Consider the following 22214-nt stretch of genomic DNA (forward strand, 5'->3'; position numbering starts at 1 on the left):
TGGATGGATGCTTTGCTTCTTAGGGTATCAAAGAGACAGTGAGACTCTGTCTCAGAAAAAGAAAAAAAAAAAAAAAAAGACAAAAACAAGAAACAACTTGGCCGGGCGTGGTGGCTCAAGCCTGTAATCCTAGCACTTTGGGAGGCCGAGACGGGCGGATCACGAGGTCAGGAGATCGAGACCATCCTGGCTAAAACGGTGAAACCCCGTCTCTACTAAAAAATACAAAAAGCTAGCCGGGTGAGGCGGCGGGCGCCTGTAGTCCCAGCTACTCGGGAGGCTGAGGCAGGAGAATGGCATGAACCCGGGAGGTGGAGCTTGCTATGAGCCAAGATTGCGTCACTGCACTCCAGCCTGGGTGACAGAGCGAGACTCCGTCTCAAAACAACAACAACAAAAAGACTGTAGTGGTTGGGCATGGTGTCTAAACCCCAACACTTTGGGAGGCCAAGACAAGGGATTGAGGCCAGAAGTTTGAGACCAAACTGGTCAACATGGTGAGACCACACCTCTAATTTTTTTTTTTTTTTTTTTTTTTTGAGACGGAGTCTGGCTCTGTCACCCGGGCTGGAGTGCAGTGGCCGGATCTCAGCTCACTGCAAGCTCCGCCTCCTGGGTTTACGACATTCTCCTGCCTCAGCCTCCCCAGTAGCTGGGACTACAGGCGCCCGCCACCTCACCCAGCTAGTTTTTTGTATTTTTTTAGTAGAGACGGGGTTTCACCGTGTTAGCCAGGATGGTCTCGATCTCCTGACCTCGTGATCCGCCCGCCTCGGCCTCCCAAAGTGCTGGGATTACAGGCTTGAGCCACCGCGCCCGGCCTACACCTCTAATTTAAAAATAATAAAAAATTTGGCTGGGCACAGTGGCTCAAGCCTGTAATCCCAGCAGTTTGGAAGGCCAAGGCAGGCGAATCACCTGAGGTCAGGTCGAGACCAGCCTGACCAACATTGAGAAACCCCTTCTCTACTAAAAATACAGAATTAGCCAGGCATGGTGGTACATGCCTGTAATCCCAGCTATTCCGGAGGCTGAGGCAGGAGGATCACTTGAACCTGGGAGGCGGAAGTTGCAGTGAGCTGAGATCATGCCACTGGACTCCAGCCAGGGCAACAAAAGCGAAACTCCGTCTCAAAAATAAATAAACATTTTAAAAAAATTTTAAAGGGGCTGGGCGTAGTGGCTCATGCCAGTAAACCCAGCACATTGGGAGGCTAAGGCAGGTAGATCACTTAAGATCAGGGGTTTGAGCCCAGCCTGGACAATATGGCAAAACTCTATCTCTATAAAAAATACAAAAATTAGTGGGCTGTGGTGGCATGCACCTGTGGTTGTAGCTACTCATGAGGCTGAGCAGGGAGATCTCTTAAGACCTGGAGGTGGAGGGTGTAGTGAGCCGAGATCACACCACTGCACCACTCCAGACTAGGCAACAGAGGCATAACCTCTTTCAAAAAGACCTAAGATGGGAGGCTGAGGCAGGAGAATGGCGTGAACCTGGGAGGCGGAGCTTGCAGTGAGCCAAGATTGCGCCACCGCACTCCAGCCTGGGCGACGGAGTGATGCTCTGTCTCGAATCACCACCACCACCAAGAAAAAAAACCTAAGAAACAAAAATTAAAATAATAAAGACTGCAGTGACCGGTATATTTAAGGTTCTGAAGATGGATATAGATATTTTGTCCCTCAATATTCTTGAATAAGCCAGGCGCGGTGGCTCACGCCTATAATCCCTGTACTTTGGGAGGCTGAGGCGGGTGGATCACCTGAGGTCAGGAGTTCAAGACTCCCAGCCTGGACTACATGATAAAATCCCATCTCTACTAAAAATAGAAAAAAAAATTAGCTGGGCGTGGTGACTTGCACCTATAATCCCAGCTACTCAGAAGGCTGAGGCAGGAGAATCGCCTGAACCTGGGAGGCGGAGGTTGCAGTGAGCCGAAATCATGCCACTACACTGCAGCCTGGGCAACAAGAGGAAAACTCCGTCTCAAAAAAGAATCCTTGGATAAGGAACGAAAACTTTTATTTTGCCGGGCGCGGTGGCTCAAGCCTGTAAATCCCAGCACTTTGGGAGGCCGAGACGGGTGGATCACGAGGTCAGGAGATCGAGACCATCCTGGCTAACACGGTGAAACCCCGTCTCTACTAAAAAATACAAAAAACTAGCCGGGCGTGGTGGCGGGCGCCTGTAGTCCCAGCTACTCGGGAGGCTGAGGCAGGAGAATGGCGTGAACCCGGGAGGCGGAGCTTGCAGTGAGCTGAGATTCGGCCACTGCACTCCAGCCTGGGCGGCAGAGCGAGACTCTGTCTCAAAAAAAAAAAAAAAAAAAAAGAAAAGTTTTATTTTAGGTTAGGGAGTATTTACTTATTTAAGTGAGGGCTAGAATGGTTCAGTTTTATCAGCAACAAAGGCAAATCACAACTTTTTCCTTGCCACGTGTGCTACCCTATACCCTACATTCTGTGCCTCACTTAATATACAGAAAATACTTAGAAATCCACAATACTATGGCCCAATTTTTCTGCTAGTATATTTGCATATTAACATGGGACCTAGAGAAACTTTTGGAACAAGGTGATATTTATAAAACTGTTATTCTTTGTTTCACATTAGTATCAAGTCTGTCAGAAACACCAAGTAGCTTTATTACCTTCTTGAAATGTTACTTCTAAGCAGGCCTATTTATGTGTTTTTTCTAAGCCTCAATTTTCTATTTAATATTTCTCAGAATAAAGAAAACAGCTCATTTTAAACAAGAAGTTTATTTAAACAACAAGACGCTTGACTGGAAGGGAAAACTATCTAAGATTCTTTTTTGTTTTAGAGTAATTTATCCCTACTTAAAGACAGATTGCCCTACATGTAACAGCTACGTACAAAAAAGTTATAAAATTGTCCTTGGTTTTACAATGATAAATGAAAAACATTAAAATTCTCCAATTGAACAAGGTATGCAAGGATTTTTATGATGTGTGTTTTTGTTAAAACAGTGAGAGCAAAATAACTTACTGGAATATAAAGATAAGAGCTGAATGAGCATGCCACTAATGGAGAAAGGGGGTATTTTCACAGAATCAGTATTTTTCCCCATCCCGTCTCCACTTGATGTCAATTAAAACATACCATTGGCTGTTTAGTTAAAAAAAAAAAAAAAAAATGCAATATGCTTGTGCACATATACCAGTTACTTTATGTACAATAAAGGAATGGGGAAGGGGGAAATGAAAGAATAGAGAAAACTATACGGTAGTAGTCAGGATGTGGTGGAACCAAATTGCAGTTTTCTAATTGAGAATGTAATCTTGGTCTTTAAAGAACAGAGTTCTGGAGTAAAGAAGCAGGTTCCCTTTTCAGTAGACACCTCCCGTCTGCTGTTGGAACACATCAATTGTATCTTCATCCTCCATTTCCAACTAGCATAAAAGAAAAAACAAATGTAAGAGCACTGATTAAGTTCTGAAAATTAATGATTTTCAGGTTTAAGTATGCTGAAAACATGTACATGTTCCACTGAGTTCCAAGTTTCATTATTTTAGATGTCTCATAGCTTAATGTATCAACACACTTGGTTTAAGTAATTTTTTACTTGGCTTCCTTTTTTATGACTATTAGATAAAACTTAACTTGTTATGTGTGTTTTTTTTTCTTTTTTTTTTTTGGAGACAAGATTTCTGTCACCCAGGCTGGAGGGCAGTGGCGTGATCTCAGCTCACTGCAACCTCCATCCCTCAGGTTCAAGCAATACTCCTGCCTCAGTCTCCCAAGTAGCTGAGATTACAGGCATCCACCGCCATGCCCAGCTAGTTTTTTTGTATTTTTAGTAGAGACGGGGCCTCCCAAAGTGCTGGGATTACAGGCGTGAGCCACTGCGCCCAGCCAAAACTTAGTTTTTGAGTAAAAAGCAGAATATTATCCAGGTGCGGTGGCTCATGCCTGTAATCCCAGTACTATTAGAGGCCAACATTGGAGGACTGCTTGAGCCCAGGAGACCTAGACCAGCCTGGGCAACAGAGAGAGAGACAACATCTCTACAAAAAAAAGTAAAAAAAAAAAAATTAGCCAGCCACGGTGACACACGTCCATACTCCCAGCTACTCAGGAAGCCAAGGTGGGAGGATCAATTGAGCCCATAAGATAAGGCTGCAGTGAACTGTGACCACACCAGCTCACTCCAGCCTGAGTGACAAAGCGAAAGACCCTGTATCAAAAAAAGAGAAAAAAAGGCAGGGGCCAGGCACAATGGCTCACTCCTGTAATCCGAACACTTTGGGAGGCTGAGGCGGGCGGATCACCTGAGGTCAGGAGTTCAAGACCAGCCTGGCCAACCTGGTAAAACCCCATCCCTACTAAAAATATTTTAAAAATTAGCCGGGCAGGGTGGCATGTGCCTGTAATCCCAGCTATTTGGGAGGCTGAGGCAGGAGAATTGCTTGAATCCAGCAAGCAGAGGTTGTGGTGAGCCAATATCGTGCCACTGAACTCCAACCTGGGTGACAGAGCAAGACTTGGTCTCAAAAAAAAAAAAAAAGAGAGAGACGCTGAGGCAGGCAGATCACCTGAGGTCAGGAGTGCGAGACTAGCCTGGCCAAAATGGTGAAACTCAGTCCCTACTAAAAATACAAAAAAAGAAAAAGAAAAAATAGCTGGGCATGGTGCCGCACGCCTGTAATCCCAGCTACTTGGGAGGCTGAGGCAGGAGAATCACTTGAACCCGGGAGGTTGAAGTTGCAGTGAGCCAAGATCATGCCATTGTATGTGACGAGAGAGAAACTCTGCCTCAAAAAAAATTAAATCAAAGCTAAATATGTGTGTGTCGAGGGTCCACAGAAGGGTGATATGTTTAAAGAATCTCGCTGCACTGTTCAGCAAAGACTGAAAATAAATCTCAATAAAAACCCAAATTAGGCCGGGTGCCAGGGCTCACACCTGTAGTCCCAAAACTCTGGGAGGCCAAGGTGGGCGGATCACAAGGTCAACAGGTCAAACCCATCTGGCCAACATGGTGAAACTCCGTTTCTATCAAAAATACAAAAATCAGCTGGCCGTGGTGGCACACGCCTGTAGTCCCAGCTACTCAGGAGGCTGAGGCAGGAGAATCAGTTGAACCCATGAGGTGGAGGTTACAGTGAGCCATGAGTGCCCCACTGAACTCCAGCCTGGCAACAGAGCAAGACTCTGTCTCAAAAAGAAAAAAAAAACCCAGGCTGGGCACCGTGGCTAACACCTGTAATCCCAACACTTTGGGATGCCGAGGCAGGTGGATCACGAGGTCAGGCATTCAAGACCAGCCTGGCTAAAATAGTGAAACCCCATCTCTACTAAAAATACAAAAAATTAGCTGGGCGTGGTGGCAGGCGTCTGTAATCCCAGCCACTCGGGAGGCCGAGGCAGGAGAATCGCTTGAACTTTGGAGGCAGAGGTTGCAGTGAGCCGAGATTGTGCCACTGCACTCCAGCCTGGGTGACAGTGGGAGACTCCGTGTCAAAAAAAAAACAAAAAAAACAAAAAAAAACCCAAACTAATAAAACATAGTATGCTCAGATATTAAATACCATATAGCCGTTAAAAAATACATAGATTTTCATGTACAGAAGTGAAAATATCTTTAAGATACAGTAGATACAGTGTTAGGCTAAAAACACAATTTTAAAACTAAGCAGCAGCCAACTCTGGGTGCACTGACTATATATAAGTTAGCCATGCTTTGTAAGGAGCAGTTAAAAAAAAAAAAAAAGTACACCCCAAGGAGCAAAGCCGCTTATTGTATGACTAAATTTGTTTTTTTTTTTTTTTCTTGCGACGGAGTTTTGCTGTTGTTGCCCAGGGTGGAGTGCAATGGTGTAATCTCGGCTCACTGCAACCTCTGCCTCCCGGGTCAAGCAATTCTCCTGCCTCAGCCTCCCAAGCACTTGGGATTACAGGCATGCGCCACCGTGCCCAGCTAATTTTGTATTGACTCCGTCAATACAAAAAAATAAATAAATAAAACAAAAACAAAATTAGCCAGGCATCGTGGTGGGTGCCTGTAAATCCCAGCTAATCGGGAGGCTGAGGCAGGATAATCACTTGAACTCAGGAAGCGGAGGTTGCAGTGAGCCGCGATCATGCCACCACTCCAGTCTGGGAGACAGAGCAAGACTGTCTTGAAAAATAAAAAAAATAAAAAAAAGTTGGGGAGGCGGGGGCAGGCAGGAGGCCTGCTAAGATGTTTTAATTTATCACAATCCTGTTATCAAAAAATATTGGGAGAACAATTCTAAAACGAATCAATTCCAAATTCTTCAAAATGAAGTAAAATTAATTGCAAAGTCAACCTGAAGATTTTTAAATGCCTCAAGGTCACAGATCCAAACAAATAACTGCTTGTTTAATATTTGTAACTAGTATAGCAGATAATCCCGTTTTACTGGTGGGTAAGGAGGGCTTAGAGAGGAAATACATTCTAATAACTGAGAGTATAGCACAATGGATACTTTTTACTACTTCTTTTTTTTTTTTTTTTTGAGACAGTCTAGCTCTGTCGCCCAGGCTGGAGTGCAGTGGTGCGACCTCGGCTCACTGCAAGCTCCGCCTTCCGGGTTCACGCCATTCTCCTGCCTCAGCCTTCCCAGCAGCTGGGACTACAGGCGCCCACCACCTCGCCCGGCTAATTTTTGTATTTTTAGTAGAGATGGAGTTTCACCGGGGTGGTCTCGATCTCCCGACATCTGCCCACCTTGGCCTCCCAAAGTGCTGAGATTACAGGCATGAGCCACTGCGCCTGGCATATTTCTTTTAAAACCAAACAAGCCTGTCATCTATCTACTAAAACAAAATTATCCAAATGTGAAGTTTTACAGTGAAACTTTAAATGCCTTTAAAAAATGAAGTTCCTGTTCCAGCCTCATTTATCAACAGAATTTAGCTCCTCCTTGTGGCTATATACCATAATTGCGCTTTTTTTTTTTTTTTGAGATGGGCGTTTCACTCTCACCCAGGCTAGAGTGAAGTGGCATGACCTCCACTCACTGCAACCTCGGCCTGTCTACCCCCCCAACACCTTCCCCCCACCCAGATTCTCCTGGCTCAGCCTCCCGAGTAGCTGGGATGGGATTACAGGTGAGCACCACCATGCCTGGCTAATTTTTGTATTTTTAGTAGAGACAGGGTAGTTTTGCCACATTGGCCAGGCTGGTCTTGAATTCCTGACCTCAGGTGATCAACCCGCCTCTGCCTCCCAAAGTGGTGATTACAGTGGTGAGCCACTGTGCCCAGCCTTTTAAATTTTTTTTTTTTTTTTTTTTGAGACAGAGTCTCGCTCTGTGGCCCGGGCTAGAGTGCAGTGGCCAGATCTCAGCTCACTGCAAGCTCCGCCTCCCAAGTTTACGCTATTCTCCTGCCTCAGCCTCCCGAGTAGCTGGGACTACAGGCGCCTGCCACCTCGCCCAGCTAGTTTTTTGTATTTTTTAGTAGAGACGGGGTTTCACCGTGTTAGCCAGGATGGTCTCGATCTCCTGACCTCGTGATTCGCCCTTCGGCCTCCCAAAGTGCTGGGATTACAGGCTAGAGCCACTGCGCCCGGCCAATTTTTTTTCTTTTTGAGACAGGGGCTGTTACCCAGGCTGGAGTGCAATGGCACGATCTCTGTGCTTCAACCTCCGCCTCCCGGGTTCAAGTGATTCTCCCGCCTCAGCCTCCTGAGTAGCTGGGACTACAGGCATGCACCACCATGCCTGGCTAATATATATATATATTTTTTGAGATGGAATTTCGCTCTTGTTGCCCAGGCTGGAATGCAATGGCGCAATCTCCAGCTCATCACAACCTCTGCCTCCTGGGTTCAAGCGATTCTCCTGCCTCAGCCTCCTGAGCAGCTGGGATTACAGGCCGCCACATCCAGCTAATTTTGTATTTTTAGTAGCGACAGCGTTTTTCCCCATGTTGGTCAAGGTGATCTTGAACTCCCAACCTCAGGTGATCCACCCGCCTCGGCCTCCCAAAGTGCTGGGACCACAGGCATGAGCCACTGTGCCCGGCGATGCCTGGCTAATTTTTGTATTGCTTGGCAGACATAGGGTTTCACCATATTGTCCAGGCTGGTCTCAAACTCCTGACCTCAAGCGATCTGCCTGCCTCAGCCTCCCAAAGTGCTAGGATTATAGGTGTGAGCCAGTGTGCCCAGCCCATAATTCCTTTTTAGAGACTGTCACCAGTTGAAATTTCTTCAAAATATTCTTCTTTTCAGTACACCTCATGGGCTTTTCCAATTTTCAAAGATTATCAACAAAACTACAATCTGGGCCGGGCGCGGTGGCTCACGCCTGTAATCCCAGCACTTTGGGAGGCCGAGGCGGGCGGATCACAAGGTCAGGAGATCGAGACCACAGTGAAACCTCGTCTCTACTAAAAATACAAAAAATTAGCCGGGCGCGGTTGTGGGCGCCTGTAGTCCCAGCTACTCGGGAGGCTGAGGCAGGAGAATGGCGTGAACCCGGGAGGCGGAGCTTGCAGTGAGCCGAGATCGCGCCACTGCACTCCAGCCTGGGCTGGGCGACAGAGCGAGACTCCGTCTCAAAAAAAAAAAAAAAAAAAAAAAAAAAACTACAATCTGGATGTGCTGCTTCATGCCACATTTATCATTTTCTAGTTTTTACTGGGTGATAAAGTTGAAATTCAGAAGTACATGGGATCCAATTTAAATTTCTACTATCACAACATTTTAAAATATTTTTCAAAAACTGTAAATCTTCTATTTTCGAGACAGTCTTGGTCTATTACCCAGGCTAGAGTGCCATAGTACGATCATAACTCACTGCAGCCTGAAACTCCTGGACTCAAGCACCCCTTCCACTAAACTTCCCAAGTAGCTGGGACTACAGACACATGCTACCATGCCCAGCTCTTTTTTCTTTTTTTTTCCCTGTAGAGACTGGGTCTTGCTATGTTGCCCAGGCTGGTCTCAAACTCCTGGCCTGAAGCCACCCTCCTGCCTGTGACAGTTTCATAAAGTGCTAGGATTACAGGCGTGAGCCACCAAGTCAGGACAAGACTGGAAGTTTTTTTTTTTTTTTTGAGAGAGGGCCTCACTTTGTTACCCAGACTGGTGTGCAGTGGCGCCATCTTGGTTCACTGCAGCCTCCACTTCCTGGGCTCAAGCAATTCTTCCACCTCAACCTAAGAAGTAGCTGGTACTACAGGCACGAACCACCACTCCCTGGCAAATTTTTTATTTTTTTGTAAAGACAAGGTTTTGCCATGTTGCCCAGGCTGGTCTTGAAATCCTGGACTCAAGTGCTCCGCCCACCTTGGTCTCACAGTGCTGGCATTACAAGCACTTTGTAATCTTGACAATGGCTCTCATGAGCCATCTTGCTAAGCCAAAACTGGAAATCTTTAATGGAACTTTGAGAGGGTAAAAAGAAACAAAGAGCTTCTGCCACAGAAGACAATCCAGCTGATCCTACAGAAAGTGACAGAACAAAATGAAGTAGTATGTAAAGAGAGTTAAAGGATCAGAGAGCATCACGTTTTGTAGTAAGGGTTTGGAAAATATATCATCAGGGGCTCCCCCTGTCAAACAAAGCTATGGAACGCGGCAGTTAGGGCCATTAGTTCCCTTTCATTCATGAAGACACGTAAAAGAGAATTTTTTTTTTTTTTTTTAGAGACAGAGTCTCACTGTTGTCCAGACTGGAGTGCAGTGGCGCGAACTCGGCTCACCGCAAGCTCCGCCTCCCAGGTTCGCACCATTCTCCTGCCTCAGCCTCCCCAGCAGCTGGGACTATAGTAGCACGCCCCCACACTTGGCTCATTTTTTGTATTTTTAGTAGAGACGGGGTTTCACCGTGTTAGACAGGATGGTCTCGATCTCCTGACCTCGTGATCCGCCCGCCTCGGCCTCCCAAAGTGCTGGGATTACAGGCGTGAGCCACCGCGCCTGGCCGAGAATTTCAATTCAGCATGTAGAACTAAAATGGTGAGGATTTGGCTGGGTGCGGTGGCTCACACCTGTAATCCCAACACTCTGGAAGGCCGAGGCAGGTGGATCACTTGTGGTCAGGAGTTCAAGACCAGTCTGGCCAACATGGTGAAACCCTATCCCTACCAAAACTACAAAAACTAGCTGGGTGCAGTGGTGCATGCCTGTAATCCCAGCTACTCCGGGAGGCTGAGGCAGGAGAAAGGCTTAAGCACAGGAGGTGACAGCTGCAGTGACCCAAGATCGTGCCACTGCACTCCAGCCTGAGCGATGGAGACTCTGTCACAAAAAAACAAACAAACAAAAAACAAACACAAACCACTGGTGGGGTTGGGAACATTGATTTGCGCCTATAATCCCATCACTTTGGAAGGCCAAGGATGAAGTGAGCTATAATGAGGCCACTACACTTCAACCCACGCAACAGAGAAGCCCTATCCCTAAAAAAAAATTAAAATTAAAAATAAATGAATAACAACCATTGGCATTTCCCGAGCCTATTCCTATTTTCCTTTCTGTTCCCCTTTGGTCATACTTCCCAAAGCTCTGAACTCTACAAGAACTATACTCCAGTGTCTCAACGTTCAAATTCATAAACATAGCTGTTCAAAAAATTACAAATGGTAATTTTTCTAATTAGGAGAGATTTTTTACCTGTGCAGGTGTGTCTGTTTCATTGATTGGTTGCCCGTCGAATCGGAATCTGATCTGCCTCATTGACAATCCCTGAACGAGAGAATTTAAAAGCAATAAATGGCATTAAGAGAAACAGAATTCTATTTAGATAAAAGTACATGCATATTTAGCCATGACTATATTAAAGAAATAGCTAAATAAACAATCGCCAACATGTTAACATACCCTATAAATAAAAAGATTTGGGGTGATTCTCATTTTCTTTTTTTTTTTTTTTTTTGAGACAGAGTTTTGCTCTGTTGTCAAGGCTGAAGTGCAGTGGCGTGATCTTGGCTCAAGGTAACCTCCACCTCCTGGTTCAAGCGATTCTCCTGCCTTAGTCTCCCAAGAGTAGCTGGGACTACAGGCCCCTGCCACAACAACCGGCTAATTTTTGTAGTTTTAGTAGAGACTGGGTTTCACCACGTTGGCCAGGCTGGTCTTGAACTCCTAACCTCAGGTGATCCATCCGCCTCGGCCTCCTGATCAGCTGGGACTAGGCACGTGCCACCACGACTGGCTAATTTTCGTATTTTTTAGTAGACAGGGTTTTGCTATGTTGGCCAGGCTGGTCTCGAACTCCTGACCTCAGGTGATCTGACCACCTCAGCCTCCCAAAGTGCTGGGATTACAGGCATAAGCCGCCTGTTTGTTGTTGTTGTTGTTGTTGTTTGAGACACAGTCTCGCTCAGTCGCCCAGGCTGGAGTGCAGGGGCACGATCTTGGCTCACTGAAAGCTCCGCCTCCCGGGTTCATGCCATTCTCCTGCCTCTGCCTCCCGAGTAGCTGGGATTACAGGCGCCCGCCACCACGCCCGGCTAATTTTTTGCATTTTTAGTAGAGACGGGGTTTCACCATGGTAGCCAGGATCGTCTCGATCTCCTGACCTTGTGATCCGCCCGCCTCAGCCTCCTAAAGTGCTGGGATTACAGGTGTGAGCCACCGCGCCTAGCCTGTTTGTTTGTTTTTTAAGACAGAGTTTTGCTCTGCCGCCCAGGCTGGAGTGCAGTGGTACGATCTTGGCTCACTGCAACCTCCGCCTCCCGGGTTCAAGCAATTCTCCTGCCTCAGTCTCCCGAGTAGCTGGAATTACAGGTGCCCGCCACCACGCAGAGCTAACCATGCCTAGCTAATTTTTGTGTTTTTAGTAGAGATGGGGTTTCACCATTTTGGCCAGGCTGGTCTCGAACTCCTGACCCCAAGTGATCCACTCACCTCAACCTCCCAAAATGCTGGGATTACAGGTGTGAGCCACTGTGCCTGGCCAGTAAGTCATTCTTTTAAAAAGCTTTACTGCTTTTCAGACACAGCTACTATGTTAAATAAAACATACCTTGAGACAAATATGCATTTAAATGAGTTAGACACTGAAATGAATTTTTTTGTTTTTGTTTTTTTTGAGACAAGTCTCACTCTGTCGCCCAGGCTGGAGTGCAAGTAGTGCAATCTCAGCTCAATGCAATATCCACCACTGGAGTTCAAGCAACTTTCCTGCCTCAGCTTCCTGAGTAGCTGGGACTACGGGCTCATGCCACCATGCTGGGCTAATTTTTTGTATTTTAGTAGAGATAGGGTTTCACCATGTTAGCCAGGATGGTCTCAATCTCCTGACCTCGTGATCCCCCACCCAGCCACTGACAGGAAATTTAAAGAAAAAAAAAAAGCCCATTTAAAGACTTTCCAGGCAGAGCTCGCGGGCTCACGGTGTAATTCCAATGCTTCAGGAGGCCAAAGTGGATCATCTGAGTTAAGGAGTTCAAGACCAGCCTGGCCAACGTGGTGAAACCCCACCTCTACTAAAAATACAAAAATTAGCTGCGCGTAGTGGCGCACACCTGTAATCCCAGGTATTCGGGAGGCTGAGGCAGGAGGATCGCTTGAACCTAGGAGGCAGAGTTTACAGTGAGCCTAGATCATGCCATAGCACTCCAGCCTGGGTGACAGACCAGACTCCGTCTCAATAACAACAATAACAACAACAAAATCGACCTAAAATGCCACAACCTATACCCTTGAACTACCTGGAATAGCTTTAAAAAAGCACCTGCTTTTTAATTTCCTTTAATACTTACCCAAATCTGTAATTACTTATCGTCCTACTAGAAAACACTCTTCAGGAAGTATAGGAACCTAGACTGTTTTACTTACAGTCTATTCCTTGCACATAGTAGGTGCTGCTCATTAAGTATCAGTGAAATAAAAGGGATGAAAAACATTACATAACCATAATCTACTTAAAAACGAAGGCCAAGTGTGGTGGCTCACGCCTGTAATCCCAATACCTTGGGAAACTGAGGTGGAAGATCACCTGAGGTCAGGAGTTAAGAGACCAGTCTGTCCAATGTGGTGAAACCCTGTCTACTAAAAATACAAAAATTGAGCACGATGACACACGTCTGTAGTCCCAGCTACTCCAGCCAGAGGTTGAGGGGGGGAAATTGCATGAACCTGGGAGGTGGAGGTTGCAGTGAGCCGAGATTGTGCCATTGCCTGGGCGACAGAGTGAGACTGTCTGAAAAAAAAATTTTAATAAATAAACAAATAAAAATACAAAAAATTAGCCAGGCAAGGTGGCAGGTACCGTAATCCCAGTTATTCAAGAGGCTGAGGCAGGAGAATCGCTTGAACCCAGGAGGCAGAGGTTGCGGTGAGCTGAGATCATGCCACTGCATTACAGCCTGGGCAACAGAGCAAGACTCCATCTCAAAAAAAATTTAAAAATTTGCATGGTGGCCAGGTGCAGCGGCTCATGCCTGTAATCCCAACATTTTGGGAGGCCAAGGCAGGTGGATCACCTGAGGTCAGGAGTTTGAGACCAGCCAACCTGATCAACATGGTGAAGCCCCGTCTCTACCAAAAATACAAAATTAGCCAGGCGCGGTGGTGCATGCCTGTAACCCCAGCTACTTGTGAGGCTGAGGCAGGAGAATCACTTGAACCTGGGAGGCAGAAGTTCCAGTAAGCCTAGATTGCGCCATTGCATTCTAGCCTCAGCAACAAGAGGGAAACTGCATCCTAATCCCAGCATGGGATTACACTGGGAGGCCAAGGTGGCGAGGTGGGTGGATTACCTGAGCTCAGGAGTTCGAGAGCAGCCTGGCGAACATGGTAAAACCTCATTTCTACTAAAAATACAAAAATTAGCCAAGTGTGGTGGTAGGTTCCTATAATCCCACCTACTCAGGAGGCTGAGGCAGGAGAATTGCCTGAACTCGGAGGTGGAAGTTGCAGTGAGCTGAGATTATGTCACTGCACTCCAGCCTGGGCAACAGAGCGAGACTCCGTCTCAAAAAAAAAAGAAAGAATTGCACAGTGGCACAAGCCTATAGTCCCAGCTACCTGGGAGCCTGAGGTGGGAGGACTGCTTGAGCCTGGGAGTCAGAGGATGCAGTGAGCCATGATCATAAATAATCCTGCCAATACACTTCACCATGGGCAACAAGGCAAAACAGTGTCTTAAAAAAAAAAAAAAAAAAAGGCAAAATTTTGCAATTGCAGAAAAGTTAAATAAGATATGCATAAGAATAGTGTTCAAGGCCGGCACCAGTGACTCACGCCTGTAATCCCAGCACTTTGGGAGGCTGAGGCAGGCGGATCACGAGGTCAAGAGATCGAGATCATCCTGGCGAATATTGTGAAACCCCGTCTCTAGGAAAAATACAAAAAGTAGCCGGGCGTGGTGGCGCACACCTGTAGTCCCAGCTACTCAGGAGGCTGAGGCAGGAGAATTGCTTGAACCCGGGAGGCAGAGATTGCAGTGAGCTGAGATCTCACCACTGCACTCCAGCCTGGGCGACAGTGTGAGACTCTGTCTCAAAAAAAAAAAAAAAAAAAGAAAAAAAGAAAATACTGTTAAAAACCACCAAAGTGAAGCATGATTCTGTTTGTGGTTTTGAGACAGGGTCTCACTCTGTCACCCATACCGGAGTACAGTGATGAGATCATAGCTCACTGCAGCCTAGACCTGCCAAGCTCTAACAATTCTCCCACCTCTGTCACTGAAATAGCCTGGCCTACAGGTGTGTGCCACCACACCCAGCTAATTTTTTTTTTAAGAGATGAGGTCTGGGCCAGGCACGGTGGCTCATGCCTGTAATCCCAGCACTTTGGGAGGCCGAGGCAGTTGGATCACGAGGTCAGCAGTTTGAGACCAGCCTGACCAACATGGTGAAACCCCATCTCTACTAAAAACATACAAAAAAATAGCTGGGCGTGGTGGTGGGCGCCTGTAATCCCAGCAATTTGGGAGGCTGAGGCAGAAGAATCGCTTGAAACTGGAAGGCGGAGGTTGCAGTGAGCTGAGATTGCGCCACTGCACTCTAGCCTGGGCAGTAAGAGCAAAACTCCATCTCAAAACAACAACAACAAAAAAGATGAGGTCTTACTATGCTGTCCAGACTGGTCTTCCAGCCTTGGCCTCCCAAAGTGCTGGATTACCATGCCTAGTCTATGATTTTCCATTTTGTATGCAGTTTTGCTACAGAAGTTCTCCAAAAGGATTACCATTTAAAATTCCCCTGTATCCTGAAGGGGCACTAGTGTTCAAATATAGAAGATACCAGTGGATAAATTATTTAGCACAATTCGTAAGTTCATGTAGGGTAATTTCAGCAAAATTATTCAAATAAGAGTATATGGTATACTGCCGGGCACAGTGGCTCACGCCTGTAATCCCAGCATTTTGGGAGGCCGAGGTAGGTGGATCACCTGAGGTCAGGAGTTCAAGACCAGTCTGACCAATATGGTAAAACCCCATCTCGCTGAAAATACAAAAATTAGCTGGGCGTGGTGGCCTGCGCCCGTAGTCCCAGCTACTCGGGAGGCTGAGACAGGAGAATTGCTTGGTCCCGGGAGGCAGAGGATGCAGTGAGTCAAGATCGCACCACTGCACTCCATCCTGGACAACAGAGCGAGACTCTGTCTCAAAAAAAAAAAAAAAAGATAGTATCTTCACAAGGAACTACAAAAAGAAGGTTTACATATGAAGAATTATGAGCATAGTATTTTCTTATTACATTGTAAATACACTAAGCATAAAAATACTTCAAACATTCTAAAGTTTCTTTTTTCTTTTCCTTTGAAATGCTCTTGCTCCATCACCCAGGCTAGAGTGCAGTGGTGTGATCTTGGCTCACGGCAGCCTCCACCTCCCAGGTTCAAGGGATTCTCAGCTTCAGCCTCGGGAGTAGGTGGGATTATGGGCGTGTACCATCATGCACAGCTAATTTTTTTGTATTTTTTGTAGAAATGGTATTTTGCTGTGGTGGCCAGGCTGATCTCAAGTGATCCACCCGCCTCAGTCTCCCAAAGTGCTGGGATTACAGATGTGAGCCATTGCACCAGGCCTAAAGGAAGTTTTTATTTTCACTGATCTTTCAAGTATCAACTCAAACTCAATTTCCCAACTTACATAGGTTTAAGCCTTATTCTACTTTGAAGCTGTTTAGAACAATCTGAAGGGGCCAGGCACAGTGGCCCACGCCTGTAATCCCAGCACTTTGAGAGGCCAAGGTGGGCGGATCACTTGAGGTCAGGAGTTGAGGTTAGGTCTACCAAAAATACAAAATTAGCTGGGCATGGCGGCGCACGCCTGAAATCCCAGCTACTCAGGAGGCTGAGGCATAAGAATAGCTTCAACTTGGCCGGGCACGGTGGCTCAAGCCTGTAATCCCAGCACTTTGGGAGGCTGAGATGGGCGGATCACGAGGTCAGATCGAGACCATTCTGGCTAACACGGTGAAACCCCGTCTCTACTAAAAAAAAAATACAAAAAACTAGCCAGGCATGGTGGTGGGCGCCTGTAGTCCCAGCTACTCGGGAGGCTGAGGCAGGAGAAGGGCATAAACCCGGGAGATGGAGCTTGCAGTGAGCTGAGATCTGGCCACTGCAGTCCAGCCTGGGCGACAGAGCAAGACTCCGTCTCGGGGGGAAAAGAAAAAAAAAAAAAAAAGAATAGCTTCAACTCAGGAGGCAGAGGTTGCAGTGAGCAGAGATTGAACCACTGCACTCCAGCCTGGGCAATAGAACAAGATTCTGTCAAAAAAAAAACAAAAAAAAACAAAAAAACCCCCACGATTTACAAGGTAGATAAGTTCTAGCTTAAAAAAATACGGCAAGACTCCCATCTCAAAAAAAAAAAAAAAAAAAAAAAGACTTCTTGGTCTGGCGCAGTGGCTCATGCTTGTAATCCCAGCACTTTGGAAGACCGAGGCGGGTGGATCACCTGAGGTCAGGAGTTTGAGACAAGCCTAGCCAATATGATGAAACCCCATCTCTACCAAAAATACTAAAAAAAATTGGCCAAGCGTGGTGGCAGGTACCTGTAATCCCAGCTACTCAGGAGGCTGAGGCAGGAAAACTGCTTGAACCCGGGAAGTGGAAGTTGCAGTGAGCTGAGCTCACGCCACTGTACTTCAGCTTGAGCAACAAGAATGAAACTCCGTCTCAAAAAAATAAAATAAAATAATAAAAGACTCTTAAGTAATTTTACCAAGTTCACTCTTACTTTCTTATAAACATAAAATTACATTTCCTTGGTTAAAAAAAAAAACAAAAAACAAGTATTGTAAATACAATTTGATGGATTTCTGGCACAGGACTGGAACCACATATAATACTAAGCAAATCATCCTAAGGGTTTTCATGAGCAAGCTACCAAGTGCACGATAAAACTGACATGCCAAGTACAAGTGCATATTCATCCCATCAAAAAGTCACTGTAGTATTATGCCAGGCTAGTTTTTGTTCCCATGAAAATAAGATTTTTAAAAATAGTTTTATTCAGTGGAAGTACACATATGAATTCCTCACCTGTCGTTCACAATAGGCTTTCATTAGTTTACTAAGTGGTGTATGCCTCTTAATCTTAAACTGCACCACAGAACCATCCTGCCCCGCCACCTTCAAATTAATATGATCGTTGTTCTCAGTCTTGACTCCTTCCTGTTAAAAGAAAAATAAAAGTATAATTTGGGAAATGTGATCAACACACACTTTTATAAAGCAGCAGCAGCCCTAAGTTGCTTCAAAAATCAACAGGTTTCTCATACGGTATGCTAAAACGGCATACGGCTGTTTTCAGCTGCTGAAATCAATGTGAAAGAGGAGAAATCCTGCAGCAACAGTATTAGATAGCTGTCAGATACAGAAAAGCCTACATGCAATACTATCAGTAACAACAATACATGTTTAAAGTTGGGTCCTATTCAGTGTATTGAACGTTCTCTTGAAGCTAAACTTTCTAAAATGGCATATATCACTCCCAAAATATATATTTTACCCCCAAAAAAAGTTAAAAATAAGAGTCTCTTTTCTAAGCACTTTAAGTACAACTGCAAGAAACAAAACAATAAATCTACAGCCTGCCATTCAAAACTCATTACCGTTGTCGTTAAAAAGTTACCAAACTCAGTTTAATAACCTAAATCCAATCTCCATTAAAGTAAACACACACACGAAAAATCGAAGAATATCCCGATTCCCTCCGGAACAGCGGTAATACTCAGGACCACAGTTACGTTCTCCTCTATTAGCAGCTTCATTTTTATCTTCGGTTAAGAGCACTTATTCTCCCCTCCCCTTTGTTGTCATGGGTCAAATACACAGTTTTATCCCAAGTGTTTCTTGTAGATTTCGACCCAACCTAAAGTTGTCCAAAATCGAGTGTAGAAGGCATGCTGTAGCCCTAAAACGCTTCAGAAAGTAAAGGCGCGAGAGGCGGGAGGTGTCACCAAACTAAAAGCAGCAAGTCCCGTGTGCCCCGATGATGGGTGTCCCCCAGTCCTCCCGGGAAGTCTTCGGGTGCCTCAAAAGCCGCATTCAAAAGTTAAGCCGCACAAAGTCTCTCTGCTCCTACCTGTGCCTCCAACTTCATGAAACCACATGGTCTTCGCGGATTAGGGGTTCGTTGGCACCCAGGGAAAAGCCGCTGCCCCTCCCCCCTCAGGTCCCTGAGGCCATTAAAGTGGGAAATACTCCACGGGAATCCCCCTACCCCCAGGCCCAGTACGGCGGCCAGCGGGCATCCAGGTTCCTGCTCATCAGCAGCCCATTGATTCGCCCCGAACCCTCGCCCCGCCGCCGCCGCCCCGGGCAGGAGTCCCCAGATGCCCGCGGTTTCTACCCCTGAGAGGTGAAGCCCAAGCCCAGGGGACTCCCCGCCGCCTCGGAGACTGCAACACCCGACGCGGGGTCGGCGCAGGGTGGAGACCCCGCGCGCCCTAACGCCCCTCCTCACGCGCGCCGGTCGGCTGGGCCAAGAATCCCCGTTCGGGGCTGGTGGGCCCGCGGGCGTCCGCGATCTGCCCGCCCAACTCGCGCCCCGCGCGCACTCGGAGGCCGCCGGGGGCGGGAGAGAGCGGCGGGGCCTCCTCCGGCGCGGGAGGGAGGAAGAGAGGGAGGGAGGAAAATGGCGCGGAGCGCCGGGGCCTGAGCTGCGGCCGGCCCTGTGGGGGGCCCGGGAAGGCGCTGGGAGCCAGCGGCGAGCTCTGGCCGGACCCCGGCCCGCGCCCTGACCCCGACCGCGCGGCGAGGCGAAGGGGCCGGCGCCGAGCTCACCTTGGGCTTTTCGTCGGCCATGGCGAGCGCCGGAGTCTCCTCAGCTGCCGCTTCACAAAAGAGGTACCAGGTCCGCACCAAACGAGCACACAAGCAGCACCAGGAGCGGCAGAAGAAGGAGGCGGCAGCGGTGGACGAGGGAGAGGGTGCGCGCACGTCGTGCGCTCCCTCCCCCCACCCTGCGTGCGCGAGCACGAGCCGCCGGGGCCTCCCATTGGCTGGCGCCTCGCGGGAGCGCGCAACGCTTACATAACCACCCCCACCCCCCACCCCCCGCCCCGCGCCACCGCGTCCTGGGCCAGGCGCCCGCCCGGCCGGCGGGAAGAAGCGCGGACACGCGCACCCGGCCCGCCGCGGGGGCGCGCCTGGCTCTGGGCGGGGCTGTATTGTCCTCCTTCGTGGTGGAGCATAATCAAAATGGCTTCCAGCTGGTCCTCGGTGGGAACGATGAGGCTCGAGGCTTTAGACGTGAGCCATAGGCCAGGGAAGGCTGACTGACTAGAGGAAGAAGGGGATTCCTAAATCAAAGCCCCAGCATGAGGTTCTGGAAAAATCTCTCTCTTTCAGTGGACCAGCAGCCCTCCCATGGTTACTTCCTCTCAGTCAGTCTTAACCTGCTTCCCACCGGACTCTTGCCTCAAATGCAGTGTCTTCTTCTTTTTTTTTTTTTTTTTGAGACGGAGTCTCGCTCTGTTGCCCAGGCTGGAGTGCAGGGGCACGATCTCGGCTCACAGCAACCTCTGCCTCCCAGGTTCAAGCGATTCTCCTGCCTCAGCCTCCCGAGTAGCTGGTATTACAGGCGCACGCCACAACACCCGGCTAATTTTTTGTATTTTTCGTAGGGACAAGGTTTCCCCGTGTTAGCCAGGATGGTCTCGGTCTTCTGACCTCGTGATCCGCCCGCCTCGGCCTCCCAAAGTACTGGGATTACAGGCGTGAGCCACCATACCCGGCCTGCAGTGTCTTCTTCTGTCCTGCTGGTAACCCTAGACTTTGACTAGCTACGGGAAAATGTTCGTGTATTCATTCAACGAACTCCTTACTCATCTCCTATCTTCCAAGAGGAAACAGTATCCTTAAGCGAGAACTACCCAACAATCAAGCTTCCAGCCAATTTAATCATTTCCTCCTTGCATCCAGTTAAAACACAGACATGCATCCCTCCTGTCAGAAGAACAATCCAGTGTGTGCACTGGATTCCATCTTGCTCCTCCCCCTGGGCTTTATTATTTGCTTTTGTCCCTGAATTTTCTTCCTCTCCTCCGTTAGTATAGAAAAAAAAAAAAAAAGAAGAAGCTCTCAATTCTATTAAGTTACCATCCTATCTCTCTCCATTCTTGGCCAAACAGCTTGAAAAAATGTCCCTGCCAGCTGTCTCCAACCCCTCCCCTCCCACTCACTCCTCAACCCACTGCAATCTGGTGCTGTCCCCAAAGTTCCACTAAAACTGCTCTCCACAAGGTCACCGCAGACTTCTTTGCTGAATCCAGGATGCTTCTCAGTTTGTCACTCTTTCTCTTGAACTTTGCAGGAGGTAGGTTTTCCTCTCATCTCTAGCCTGTCCTTTGTTCTCTCTGCAATTTTTTTTTCTTACTCACTCCTTCCCTTAACTGTTCCTTAGGGTTTTCTTCAAGATCCTTTTATCACTCAATTCCCTCTCCGAGGATGATTTCACCCGCTTTCGCTGCCATCTCTTTGCTAATGATCCTCAAATCTGTTATTTCTAGTCCACATCTTTCTTCTGAGTTTCCAGTTGGATGTCCCAGAGGCACCTCAAACCCAGCAACTCTCAACTAAAACTCCTCACTTTACCTTCCGCGTGGGTTCTTCTTCCTGACCTACCACTCTTAAACTGTGTGACACACCACTACAACAGCTGCCCTAAGCTGGAAAGGCCAGCGACATTCCTGACTTCTTCTCCTTCACACACTCCTCATCCAATCAATCACCAAGTCTTGTCTATTCCACCTTCTTACCAAATCTACTTTCTTCAGCCTCTGGATGGAGCTGCATTTGTTGGCCTTCTGTAGGTCCTCTTTGGGTAGGAAGAGGCTTAAGACCTTAGATATGTGATAGGCCAAAGTAGGAAGACTAACTCTATCTAGTTCAGATCAACACTCTCAAAAGATACTGCAGGGCCGGGCGCGGTGGCTCAAGCCTATAATCCCAGCACTTTGGGAGGCCGAGACGGGCGGATCACGAGGTCAGGAGATCGAGACCATCCTGGCTAACACCGTGAAACCCCGTCTCTACTAAAAATACAAAAAACTAGCCGGGCGAAGTGGCGGGCGCCTGTAGTCCCAGCTACTCCGGAGGCTGAGGCAGGAGAATGGCGTAAACCCGGGAGGCGGAGCTTGCAGTGAGCTGAGATCCAGCCACTGCACTCCAGCCCGGGCTACAGAGCAAGACTCCGTCTCAAAAAAAAAAAAAAAAAAAAAAAAAAGATACTGCAATATCAGCTGGGCATGGTGACTCACGCCTGTAACCCCAACACTCAACACTTTGTGAGGCTGAGGCAGGCAGATCACCTGACGTCAGGAGTTTGAGACCAGACTGGCCAACATGGTGAAATCCTCTGGTGGCTCATGCCTGTAATCCCAACACTTCGGGAGGCCAAGGTGGATGGATTGCCTGAGGTCAGGAGTTCGAGACCAGCCTGGCTAACATGGTGAAACCCTATGTCTCTACTAAAAATACAAAAATTAGCTGGGCGTGGTGGCAGGTGCCTGTAATCCCAGCTACTCGGGAGGCTGAGGCAGGAGAATCTCTTGAACTCAGGAAGTGGAGGTTGCAGTGAGTCGAGATCACACCACTCAGTGCACTCCAGCCAGGGCAACAGAGCAAGACTTCGTCTTGAAAAAAAAAAACAAAAACAGGCCGGGCGCGGTGGCTCACGCCTGTAATCCCAGCACTTTGGGAGGCCGAGACGGGCGGATCACGAGGTCAGGAGATCAAGACCATCCTGGCTAACACGGTGAAACCCCGTCTCTACTGAAAAAAAATACAAAAAACTAGCCAGGC

The 22214-nt window shown here is 47.7% G+C and overlaps 1 protein-coding gene across 2 annotated transcripts; it reads right to left on the reverse strand.

Moving 5' to 3' along the window:
- Positions 1 to 2750: 2750 nt before the first annotated feature.
- On the reverse strand, positions 2751 to 19311 carry SUMO2 (small ubiquitin like modifier 2). Of its 2 annotated transcripts, XM_045376722.3 has the most exons (4): positions 19194 to 19311; positions 17448 to 17579; positions 10617 to 10688; positions 2751 to 3417 (listed from the first exon to the last, which is right to left on the reverse strand). In XM_045376722.3, exons 1-4 carry the CDS (start codon positions 19212 to 19214, stop codon positions 3355 to 3357), a joined length of 288 nt encoding a protein of 95 aa, XP_045232657.1. In that variant the 5' UTR covers positions 19215 to 19311; the 3' UTR covers positions 2751 to 3354. The 2 variants fall into 2 exon arrangements, with proteins under 2 accessions (XP_045232657.1, XP_065388040.1); XM_065531968.2 differs by lacking the exon at positions 10617 to 10688.
- Between the last annotated feature and the right edge of the window lie 2903 nt (positions 19312 to 22214).

The sequence above is a fragment of the Macaca fascicularis genome, chromosome 16 (genome assembly GCF_037993035.2).
Source record: "Macaca fascicularis isolate 582-1 chromosome 16, T2T-MFA8v1.1".
Classification (NCBI taxonomy): domain Eukaryota; kingdom Metazoa; phylum Chordata; class Mammalia; order Primates; family Cercopithecidae; genus Macaca; species Macaca fascicularis.